At 42.9% G+C, this 13,108-nt stretch overlaps 1 protein-coding gene across 1 annotated transcript in view; it reads right to left on the minus strand.

The window, feature by feature from the left end:
- Positions 1-11,840, minus strand: part of CAMK4 (calcium/calmodulin dependent protein kinase IV) — a 233,679-nt gene extending 221,839 nt beyond the window's left edge. The window contains exon 1 of the mRNA XM_089684741.1: positions 11,524-11,840. Coding sequence (XP_089540867.1) covers positions 11,524-11,699 — 176 coding nt within the window. The 5' untranslated portion in view covers positions 11,700-11,840. The remainder of the gene's footprint in view (positions 1-11,523) is intronic.
- Positions 11,841-13,108: the final 1,268 nt, after the last annotated feature.

Below are 13,108 nucleotides of genomic sequence, written 5' to 3' on the forward strand. Positions count from 1 at the left end.
AATAAATAAATAATAAATATACAGAATTTTGCGCAGCCCTGCTATAGGGTGGTCGTGAAGCGGTTAATTTTTTATTTTCTTTTGGCCGACTTGTTGCTGGGCAGATTAAAAATGCAAAACGCATCAAAAACGCAACACTTGCATTTTGTATGCGTTTTCAATACATTTCGGGCCTGGTTCACACCAATACAGTTTGCATTTTGTCCAGTTTGCAGTGTGTTTTTCCATGCACATTTTTCATGCGTTTTTTATGTGTTTAGCATTTTTTAATTTTTGATTTTTTTTGCCAACTTGTTGCTGGGCAGATTAAAAATGCAAAAAGCATCAAAAACGTAACACTTGTACATATTAAAATGTGTTTTCAATACATTTCAGGCCTGGCTCACACAATGCAGTTTGCATTTTGTCCATTTTACAGTGCTTTTTGCACTGCATTTTGCAATTTTGCGTGCGTGTTTTTGACGCTTTTTTATGCCAATTTGTTGCTAGGCATATTAAAAATGCATAACAAACGCAACATGTGTGTTTTTGCTGCATTTTCAATGCATTTCAGGTCTGGATCACACCAATGCCCTTTGTGAAAAACGGATGAAACCGCATAAAAAATGCACTACATGCGTTTTCTGCAGCACCTTCTTTGAAGTCTATTGAACCAAAATTTGCGTTTAAAAAAGTCCCTGACCCTTTCCAAAAGTGCAGCAGCTCAGAAAATCATAGTTTTAAACTGTCTGATAGGAAACTAAGCTAAATGGACAGTAGTGCGTTTCTACAAAAAGTCCTAAAAAACGCATTGGTGTGAACCAGGCCTTAATGGAGAGGTGCATTTTTGGTGCCTTTTTTTTTTTAACTCCCCAAATATTACTCAAAAATGCAGCAAACAGGATTTTTAACACCGTACGTGAAGCGCAACGGACCAGTGTGAAGACATACATTGAATTTAAAGGGATGCATTTTTTGAGCTTTTCTTGTGTCTCTTTTTTTAATGCAAAAGTGCTGCAAAAAACTGCTCAGTGTGAAAGCAGCCTATTGGCTGAAAAGGTGCTGAAAATAAATTCATATTCATTTAAATTCATGATATTAACCATTTGACGCCCGGCCAATAGCCGTATGGCGTCCGGAAAAATGCACTAGCGCAGTTCGCGCGCTTGCAGAGCCGCGCAGTGGCGCGATCTGTCACTGGCCGTGTACCTCGGACACGACCAATGACAGATCTGAGTGTCGGCCTCGTTGCAGGTACCATGTGACCTGCTGTGACCAATCACAGCAGGTCACATGACAGTTGTATACAATGGATGGCTTCATTCATGCCATACGTTGTATACTAGTGTCTAGCTGTGAACGGTCACAGCTAATCACATGCACATGTCATGTGATTAGCTGTGCCCAAATCACAGCTAAGCACAAAAAAAAAACCAAAAAACAAAAAAAACCTGAATGAATCTGTCATTCAGGTAGGTAAATGCTTGCTTATAGCAAAGTAATTCTTTGCTATAAGCAACTTGTGTAAAAAAAAAAAAATACTGATCACTTCCCCATAGCAGTACAATGTTACTATGGTAACATTATACTACTTTGGTCATAGTGAAATATGAAAACAAAATCTTAAAAAAAAAAGAAAAAAAAGTAATAAAAAATTTAAAATAATAAAAAAATATATATATATATTTTTTTTTTTCACACTGTCACCAGTCAGTGTCCCTGCTCACCGCCATGCCAGTTATATGATGACGCTGTACTGCACTGGTGACAGTATGTAAAAAAAAAATAGTGAAAATAATTTTTTTATTTTTTCATTTTCCGAAAAATTATGACAAAAAAATACAACTTCAAAAAACTCGCCATGCCTCTTATGAAGTACGTCGGACTGTCTACTCTGCAAAAAGGGGTCATTTGGGGATATCTGTACTATTCTGACATTCTTGGACCTCAAGAAATTAGAATGGCTGTCAGTACTTCAGGATTGATCAATATTCAGATCTATACCATAGTTTGTGAACTCTATAACTTTCCTACAAACTAAAAAATACATCCTAATTTGGGTTATTTTCACCAAAGACATGTAGCAGAATACATCTCGGCCTAAATTTATGGAGAACAATTATTTATTTGAAAACTTTTATACAGAAACAAAGAAAAACGTGTTTTTTTTTTCAAAATTTTCAGTCTTTTTTTGTTAATTTAGCAAAAAATAAAAACCCCAGCGGTGATTAAATACCACCAAAAGAAAGTTCTAGTTGTGTGAAGAAAATTATAAAATTTTAGTTTGGGTACAATGTTGTATGACTGCGGAATTGTCATTCAAAGTGTGAGAGCGCTGAAACCTGAAAAATGGCCTGGGCAGGAAGGTGTAAAATTGCCCGGTATTGAATTGGTTAATTAAAAAGTTGAATATAATATAATTATAATAATATAATTATAATATATAATATAATTATATATAAAACAAAAGATATATTTTTTTAAAATGTAATTTTGTTTTCGGTTTTCGGCCAAATGCATCCTAAATTTTTGGTTTCATTTTCAGTCCAAGAATTTTTATTTTGGTGCATCACTACTAATAACTTAGCATACATTTCTTTAGGATATCATATAGTACATCCTTTGCATTAAATTGCCAATAAACAAAATACTTATTCTCCAGAAATAATCCATACACATCCACTACTTAACGGTCTTAAAACTCATTTCTCATACAATCATTTCTTAGAGCTCATTCAAATTTGCGCCTGCCCTGACCACTCCTCTGAAATGCGATCTGCAGTGGATTATATTTCACAGGGTGTTTGACAGGCAGTAAGGAGGCGATTTGTTTTATTGCCTCCTCAGCAACTGATTTATACCTATATATGCTGCGCACAACTAATGCATGTCTATGGAGCTGCACCACAACTGCCCTACAGACACAAATTGCAGCGCAGCCCTAAAGACTTGCATTGGTCACATTTGGCGGTGGTAAAACCCGCCAAAAGCAACATACTGTTTCATTTTTTACCATGGCTGCAAAGGACAGCATTGTGGCTGTGGGCATATGTACAGTCCTGAATGGATGTATGCCCTGGTTCAGGCAGGTGGTTGGAAGGGGCACTAAATTTGTGACTCAATCACTTGTTTTACCATCCCATAGCCACATGTGTGAATCAAGTCTTACAGTGTTTTTCTGCCTCCATGTGTCATCCTCAGTGTGCTCCTAAACCTCTCCTTTTCCTCTCACTTCTGTTTGTTTGGAACAAGCTGGACACATTAGTTGCAGTCATGCTCACTGCTCTATGCACACTACAAATCTCATTGTCCATAGTCTCTAGTTCATCTATAGTGTGAGCAAAAGAGGGTGGCTATATTACAGTGGAGGAACGCATGTAGCCACCTTCTAACAGAAAGTCGGATCACAGCAACATAAAAAAAAATTTAATTTGGAAATTTGGAGGAGGCTGAGAGCAATACACGTCTTGGAGGTAAAAACACATACTTGAATAGATTTTTTTTTTTACATTTTTAAATTAAAAAAAAAGTTTAGTGTGCCTTTTATGCATCAATAACAGTCTCATCAGTAGTAGTCTCATCATACATCACCTTTGTGGAGAGAAATCCAACAATTGTTTTTCTACAAAGTATTGAGAAATGTTTTCTGAACCAGCTGTGATACAATGAACATTTTCACAAATGCTGAACTCATATGAACCCAAACTGTCAAATTGTAAGTTCCTGATCAAACACTGTAAACATTTATCTTTGGATTAGCCCAGAGACGTCTTGTCATGATAGATCAAATCGTTACAATGTATAAATGACTCCCTTTATGTTTAATGTTGCTATTATAGATTCACCAAACTCACATACAGTCCTTGCAAGTACTAGTAGAAGGGCCCCTGCTCTTCAACTGGCTCTGGGAAAGGTGACACCTTGGTGGGAGCAGTGTGATGGTGACACTTCACCTTATCATGATGCCTTCTCTTCTGCATTTAGAAGATGTACAGTATTTCTGTGTTGCTGTGTTGAGTATGCTGACTTTTACAAGCACAGATAAAGCTGCCAGCTATGTATTCTCGAAGGTTCCTTTCACACTTATTTCAATCTCTGGTGGATCACTTTCAGAGGACAAGGAGAGGAGGTTTATAGGCATTCAGGAGGCAATACAGCCACCTGACCTCCTGTTGCTTTTTTTTTTTTTCCTTTAATACTGAAATGCAACGTTGCATTGCAGGAACACACCACATCTGCAAGGCAAGCATCCCATGTATGTACCTGGGACAGCTCTACAGGTGATGCTGCCTGTCAATCTCAGCATGCAGCATTAAAACTGCTGCAAAGTAGGCAATTTGTACACACTTGAGAGCCAACATATCTGCTTGTAGGTGGGTGGTTCGGAAGCAGTAAAAATGTGGATCAGCTGCTTATTTTTACCATTCTCCGGTCACCTGTGTGAAAAGAGCCCAAGTCTGATATGACATATTTCTCTATAGGTTACCTATGAAACATGGTGCACCAAATTTACAGAATGCATGTCTTTTCATCGTGTGCAGGTTCCAGTTTTTTTGTTTGCACTCTCCCCTATATTGAACACCTGGGTTCTACCAGTATCTATCACTTTATTACGTACACCTTCCTAGTGACAAGAAAATATCCCCCACACCATTACACCACCACCACCAGCCTGAACCGTTGATACAAGGCAGGATGGATCCATGCTTTCATGTTATTTACGCCAAATTCTGACCCTACCATCTGAATGTCGCTGCAACCAGTCTGCCCATTCTCCTCTGACCTCAACAAGGCATTTTCATCCACACAGCTTCAGCTCCCTGGATATTTTCTCTTTTTCGGACCATTATCTGTAAATCCTAGAGATGGTTGTGCGTGAAAATCCCAGTAGCTCAGCAGTTTTTTAAATACTCAGACCAGCCTGTCTGGCACCAACAACCATGCCATGTTCAAAGTCACTTAAATCCCCTTTCTTCCCCATTCTGATGCTCAGTATGAACTTCAACAAGTCATTTTCACCACGTCTAGATGCCTAAATGCATTGAGTTGCTGCCATGTGATTGGCTGATTAACAATTTGTGTTACCAAGCAATTGAACAGGTGTACCTAATAGAGAGGCCATGAGTGTACATTATAAACAGACCATACAATCTCTATACAATCTACTTTAGATGTTTTTCCCCCAATACAATGTAATATGAGGATCTACCTAAAACTATCCAATCAATTTGTAGCAGGCTCTTGTACTGCAAAAGTGTTGGTAGACCTAAAGGAGATTGTGCAATCAGTTTATAATGGGTATGGTGAGCTTAGAGTACACCTTTGAAGAGAAAAACATATATGCTGCTACTGCTGGCCTTCCTATGAAGTTGCCTGGCTGAGGTTAGCCTAAATACTTGGGTCATAGACTAGGAACAAGCATAACACAAATCAAAGGCAGGCAAAGTCGGAATACTTTATACTGGCTGAAAGTACATTACAGAAAAATGAAAAAGTTACTGCATCTTTGATGCAGTTACTGTGGTTTCCCTGCTCTCAATTCTCAAGTATCCCCAACAATACAGCAGTCACATGTCAAAACCTTCTGAGCTGGCCCGGGCAAGTACTGTGCACATTCCATGCAAACCAGTCCTCCAGTAGCGTACAAACGCTCCACAGGATTGAATGGAGAGTGCACAGCACATCCTCAGACCAAGCTCAGAAGATTTGGAGGAATATGTGGCCATTTTGAAGCAATCTCACTAGATAAGGCACAGGTGAGTAGAAGACTGATAGAAGGGCTGGGTACAGGAGAAGTTATAATATAAGTGCAACTTAACCAACAGGTGCAAATACATGTCAATGATGGTATTGGAGCAGTGGTCATTCTAATAGGCCACCAATTGCATCTCATATATTTGTCTCATGGCAGATTTCCTTTAAAGTGCTACTTTCATTGTGACCCACTCAGCAGAGAAATTTAGAATCCTACACAAGCACAGGAACAAATGTCCTGATTTGTAAGACTTAAGCTGGCCTTACACCTGTAGAATTTCATTCTGAGGATGTTGTTTTCAGAACGCCCTACTGATTATCTTAAAGGGGACGATTCAACAAACGGATTCAACCACAGCAAGCCAACAAAATTCAAGGGACAAGAATGGCAAATTTCTCTTGATTCTATTTAGAACAAAGTTCTAATCATTACATTTTCTCCCAGATGCGAAAAAAAACCTAGTTTTATGCACATGCACTTGTCAGAGTTAAACCTAAAGTAGAATATTCATCCTATGAAAAATGAAGGAATGATATGGCACTCAAATAAAAAAAATCCATGAAGTCACCATCAAATGGTCAGACAAGTGATTTTTATATTTTCTTGTCCAAATGTTCAAACATTATTCTACAGGTGTAAGGCTGGCTTTACCATAGTATGTTGGAGGACCACAGACTAGTGGAATCACACTAGGGCATATTCGTGAAGTGGAATTGCATCTAGTATGAAGGGTTTGAACACTGGGAGTGTCAGCCTCAATGCTGCCATGATATCCATCACTATTCCAACCATAGGCTAACCATGAACCTATCCAGTTATACAATGTACTCACTGCCCCAGCTCTAGTATTTTGGGTATGAGCACATTTCCAACCATGGGCTGTTCATGATCCTGACCAGTTATACAGTGTCCTTGATGCCCCAGATCTAGTATGATAGGTCTGAACACTCTTCCAACCATGGCCTTCCCATGAACCTGTCTGGTTGTACAGTGTCCTCACTGCCCCAGAACTAGTAGTATGGGTATGAACACTCTTTTAACCAAGAGCTGGCCATGATCCTGTCTAGTTATACAGTGTCGTTACCGTCTCAGATCTAGTATGATGGGACTGAACATGCTTTGAACCATGAAGTTGCCATGAACATGTCCAGTTATATGGTGTCCTCACTGCCCCAGATCTAATAGTATGGTTCAGAACACTCTTCTAATCATGGGCTGGCCAGGAATCTGCTCAGTTATACAGTGTCCTCACTGCCCCTGATCTATTGGTATGAGTGTGAACACTCTTCCAACCACGGGCTGGCTATGGCCCTGTCCAGTTATACAGACTCCTCCCTGCCCCAGATCTAGTATGATGGTCTGAACACACTTCCAACCATGAAGTGACCATGAATATGTCTACTTATACAGTGTCCTCTCTGCCCCAAATCTAGTATGATGGGTGTGAACACTCTTCCAACCATGGGCTGGCCATGATCCTGTCCAGTTATACAGTGTCCTCACTGCCCCCGGTCTAGTATGATGGGTCTAAACATACTTCCAACATGGACTGGCCATGAACATGTCCAGTTATACAGTGTCCTCAGTGCCCCAAATATAGTATTATGGGTTGGAACACTTCCAACCATGGGCTGGTCATGAACCCATCCAGTTATACAGTGTCTGCATAGCCCCAGATCTTGCATGCTATCTGGAGGTTCAAGCGCAGCAGTTGCAATGGGAAGACTGCATAATAATAATAAGAATTTTACTGGGATTTTAGGTGATAGACCAACACAAAGTGGAACACAATTGTGAAGTGAAAGGAAACTGATTAATGGTTTTCAAATTTTTTACAAATAAATATCTGAAAAGTGTGGCGTGCATTTGTATTCAGTATTTACTCTGATACCCCTAACTAAAATCTAGTGGAACCAATTGCCTTCAGAAGTCACGTGATTAGTAAATAGAGTCAGCCTGTGTGTAATTTAATCTCAGTATAAATACAGCTGTTCTGTGAAGCCCTCAGAGGTTTGTTAGAGAACATTAGTAAACAAACAGCATCATGAAGGCCAAGGAACATACCAGACAGGTCAGGGATAAAGTTGTAGAGAAGTTTAAAGCAGGGTTAGGTTAAAAAAATATTCCAAGCTTTGAACATCTCATGGAGCACTGTTCAATCCATCATCTGAAAGTGGAAAGAGTATGGCACAAATGCAAACCTACCAAGACATGGCCATCCACCTAAACTGACAGGCCGGGCAAGGAGAGCATTTTTCATAGAAGCAGCCAAGAGGCTCATGGTAACTCTGGAGGAGCTGCAGAGACCCACAACTCTGGTGGGAGAATCTGTCCACAGAACAATTATTAGTCATGCACTCCACAAATCTGGCCTTTATGGAAGAGTGGCAAAAAGAAAGTCATTGTTGAAAAAAAGCTATAAGAAGTCCCATTTGCAGTTTGTGAGAAGCCATACGGGGGACACAGCAAACATGTGGAAGAAGGTGCTTTGGTCAGATGAGACCAAAATTGAACTTTTTGGCCTAAAAGCAAAACGCTATGTGTGGCGGAAAACTAACAATGCACATCGCCCTGAGCACACCATCTCCACTGTGAAACATGGTGGTGACAGCATCATGTTGGGGGGATGTTTTTCTTCAGCAGGGACAGGGAAGCTGGTCAGAGTTGATGGGAAGATGGATGGAGCCAAATACAGGGCAATCTTAGAAGAAAACCTGTTAGAGTCTGCAAAAGACTTGAGACTGGGGTGGAGGTTTGCTTTCTGGCAGGACAACGACCCTAAACATACAGCCAGAGCTACAATGGAATGGTTTAGATCAAAGCATATTCATGTGTTAGAATGACCCAGTCACGGTCCAGACCTAAATCCAAATGGGAATCTGTGGCAAGACTTGAAAATTGCTGTTCACAGGCACTCCCCATCCAATCTGACAGAGCTTGAGCTATTTTGCAAAGAAGAATGGGCATAAAAGCTCACTCTCTAGATGTGCAAAGCTGGAAGAGACATACCCAAAAAGACTTGCAGCTGTAACTGCAGCGAAAGGTGGTTCTACAAAGTATTGACTCTGGGGGGCTGAATACAAAAGCACGCCACACTTTTCAGATATTTATTTGTAAAAAAGTTTAAAAAAAATTGTAATTTTCCTTTCACTTCACAATTATGTGCCACTTTGTGTTGGTCTATCACATAAAATCCCAATAAAATACATTTACATTTTTGGTTGTAACATAACAAAATGTGGAAGATTTCAAGGGGTCTGAATACTTTTCAAGGCAGTGTGCAGTACAAATGACCATATATTAATTACTATTACAGCTATTCACTTTATAGCCACCACAAATGCCAAGAAGGCAACCCCTGCAGAGAAAAAACAAGATTTAATCCGCATAAAGGGTTTTTTACTGTAAAAGCTGTAAAACTATGTAATAAGTCTTCCACTAGAACTTGTTCATACAATTAGGTGTAGATTGTTTTAAAAATGATTGGGTAATTACAAACAAATAAGGGCTTACAAAGGCTTTACAATACCAAACAGAATATGGATCAAAGAGTTTTTCCAATTACCACTATGAGGCAAGAAGGAATATTTCCCTTGACAGCACATTGGTCATAGTTTATTGAGGTTTTCCTTTCTCTGGATGACTGGAATAGCTAGGGTTTTCTCAGGACGCAAAGTCCTTCTGTATTCTGTTTAAAGGATCAGTCCTCCCAACACTGATATTTCAGTTTGTGGTCAAGTTAGATCATTTCTTTTATCTCCCAGGGACAGGGGGGGAGTCTTGCTTTAAGAGTATTCTGGAGTATTCAAGACATATCAGAATCCACGGACTGGCTAGCCTCCCAGGCTCCATGTAGAACTAAAAAGTCTTTTTTTTTTTTTACGGAGCGGGGAATTGATCCTTAAGGCTCAACGGGGTGTACATTTTTCAATCCTAAATATGTATATAACAGGTTACATTTACAGAGCACTTACATAAGACCCAAATACAATAAAGATATTAAAATAAGCTAGTGTCAGTATTGCCCAGCAAGGAAAGTGTGTCTAGGGACTTAAAATAAGTAGATGGACAGCAATCTTCAACAAGGGGCAAGAAGCTGAAATCTGTCACATACCAACGGTGCTACTCATAGATGCTCATTATGCCTTATATGTCAGCCTGAGAGCATTAGAAAACAGTGACTGAGAGATTCTACGGATGCCTCCACTCCAGCCACACACAATCTAATGCAACATTCCCTAGAGAACCGTCCTAATAGCTTAATAACAGGTAGACTGCAGTTCCTGGGCAGATAAGCCATCCTCCGCTGTCCTGGGATGTGGTGTGCATACGAATGCATGCTGTCTCCATAGACGCTGTGCTGATCCATCAGCAGTGTCACCATTCCCATCCCTGGTCATCACTGCATCCCCATCCCTGGTTGTCTCTGCATCCCCATCATTGGTTGTCTCTGCATTCCCATCCCTGGCCATCATGGTGTTCCCATCTCTGTCTATCACAGCGTTTCCATTCATGGCTATCACAGTGTTTCCATCAATGGCCATCACAGTGTTCCCGTCCATGGCCATCACAGTGTTTCCATCCCTGGCCATCACAGTGTTTCCATCCCTGGCCATCACAGTGTTTCCATCCCTGGCCATCACAGAATCTCAATTCCTGGTTGTAACAGTAGTCCTATCTCTGGACATCATAGTATCCTTATCCCTGGTCATCACCGCATCCCCATACCTGGCCATTATGGTATCCCCATTCCTGGCCAACACAGCATCCCCATCTCTGGTCATCAAATCAAGAAGCATATGTGGAGGATGGATATGGGGTTAATATTCCCTCTGGGGGTACCATCCCTATATATTAAATAGAACCACAACAATCCCAATTACAAATGTTATGGTTCAATCTCTGGTCATCACAGCAACTCCATACCTGGCCAACACAGCATCCTCATACCTGGCCATCATAGTATCCCCTTCTCTGGTCATGACAGTATCCTGATCCCTGGCTAACACAGCATCTCAATCTGTGGTCATCAAAGCATCTCCCGTCCTTGCACATCTAAGCACTCCCATACCTGGTCATCACAGTGTCCTCATCCTTATCCATAACACCATCCCCATCTCTGTTTGTCTTGACATCTCTAATCCCTGGTCATCATAACATCCCCATCCCTGACCATCATAGTGACCCCATCCCTGACCATCATAGTGACCCCATCCCTGACCATCATAGTGACCCCATCCCTGACCATCATTGTGTCCCCATCCCTGACCATCATAGTGACTCCATCCCTGACCATCACAGTGTCCCCATCCCTGACCATCATAGTGTCCCCATCCCTGACCATCACAGTGTCCCCATCCCTGACCATCATAGTGTCCCCATCCCTGACCATCACAGTGTCCCCATCCCTGACCATCATAGTGTCCCCATCCCTGACCATCACAGTGTCCCCATCCCTGACCATCATAGTGTCCCCATCCCTGACCATCATAGTGTCCCCGTCCCTGACCATCACAGTATATCCATTACTGGCCATGACAGCATCCCCATCCCTGGCCATGCATGGGTACCCCATCCCTTCTCCCAGCCTGGCTATAGGGCGTGCATGCCATTGCTGACCATGGAGGAGCAGGCGGACATCTCCCAGCACCTTCAGTAGAACTTTCCCTGGGTATTCCTCCCATAAGACAGTAAAGCCCCCATGGCACAGAGAGCCATGGAGGAGGAGGGCAGGAGGGGATGGAGGGTCTTCCAGAGACATGACATGGGAAGAGATGCTCTCTGCTCACCGTCCCAGCTCGGACTCCAGCTCGTAGTAATGGGCCAAGGTGTCCTTGTTGGAGCCATCGATCCAGTAGTCGGGGGCAGCGCTGGCAGACCTGGACGAAGTGGAGGAGGTAGAGGAGAAGGCGGTGGAGGAGGAGGAAGACGACGAGGATGAGGAGGGCAGAGTGACTTTCAGCATCTCGGGAAGATCCAGGAGGACAGGAGGGGACTGACACAGGGACACCGAGCACAGATCCCCGATCAATGAAGCGACGATCAGCTGCAGGAGTAGGAGGAGGAGGAGGAGGCGGCTCACCCGGGTACCTCCGAAATACAGGAGACACCACACAGGCGGCCGCCGCCTCCCTATAGACGTGCACCGCCCCACACAGGACACTAGGGGCCGCTGTACTACAGCGCGTCCTGCTTCTGCCCATCACATGTTCTGCCCGGCTGCTGTTTAAATAATGACCAGCGAGCATGGGGAGCCCCGGGGTCATCTACACTGACCTCCCGTGTGTGTGCAGGCCAGGGGCGGAGAGACACGTTCTGAGGAGCACACTTGTCCCACATAAGTCCCAACTCTAGAAAACATTCACCGTCTTCACACCTCCCAACCTCAGGAAATGAATACCTCACATCATGAGTGGGGGAGGGGAAACACTGCCGGGCCTTGCATTGGCGGTCAGTGGAAGGAGTGGGCTCTAAACCACTTGACTACCGGGCACGGTCACCCCTTTCGTGCCCAGGCCAAATTTCAGTTCTGTTGCACTTTGACAAGTGCGCGGTCATGCAACATTGTACCCATATGAAATTTTTATAATTTTTTTCCTTTGGTGGTATTTACTCGCTAATGGGGGTTTTATTTTTTGCGCTATAAACAAAAAAAGAGAAAAATTTGGGGAAAAAAAGTTTTTCTATTTCCATTATAACATTTTGCAAACAGGTAATTTTTCTCCTTCACTGATGTGCATTGATGAGGCTGTACTGAAAGGCAGCACTGATGGGCACTGATGAGGTGGCACGGATAGGCAGCACTGATGGGCACTGATGAGGTGGCACGGATAGGCAGCACTGATGGGCACTGATGAGGTGGCACGGATAGGCAGCACTGATGGGCACTGATGAGGGGGCACGGATAGGCAGCACTGATGGGCACTGATAGGCAGGACCGATGGGCACTGATGAGGTGGCATGGATGGGCAGCACAGATGGGCACTGTTAGGCTGCACTGATGGGCACTGATGAGGTGGCATGGATAGGCAGCACTGATGGGCACTGATGAGGGGGCACGGATAGGCAGCACTGATGGGCACTGATAGGCAGGACCGATGGGCACTGATGAGGTGGCATGGATGGGCACTGTTAGGCTGCACTGATGGGCACTGATGAGGTGGCATGGATAGGCAGCACCGATGGGCACTGATGAGGTGGCATGGATAGGCAGCACAGATGGGCACTGATAGGCTGCACTGATGGGCACTGATGAGGTGGCATGCATAGGCAGCACTGATGGGCACTGATGAGGTGGCATGGATAGGCAGCACAGATGGGCACTGATAGGCTGCACTGATGGGCACTGATGAGGTGGCATGGATAGGCAGCACT

The sequence above is a fragment of the Staurois parvus genome, unplaced genomic scaffold (genome assembly GCF_062004578.1).
Source record: "Staurois parvus isolate SC_StPar_1 unplaced genomic scaffold, SC_StPar_1.0 ptg000354l, whole genome shotgun sequence".
Taxonomy (NCBI): domain Eukaryota; kingdom Metazoa; phylum Chordata; class Amphibia; order Anura; family Ranidae; genus Staurois; species Staurois parvus.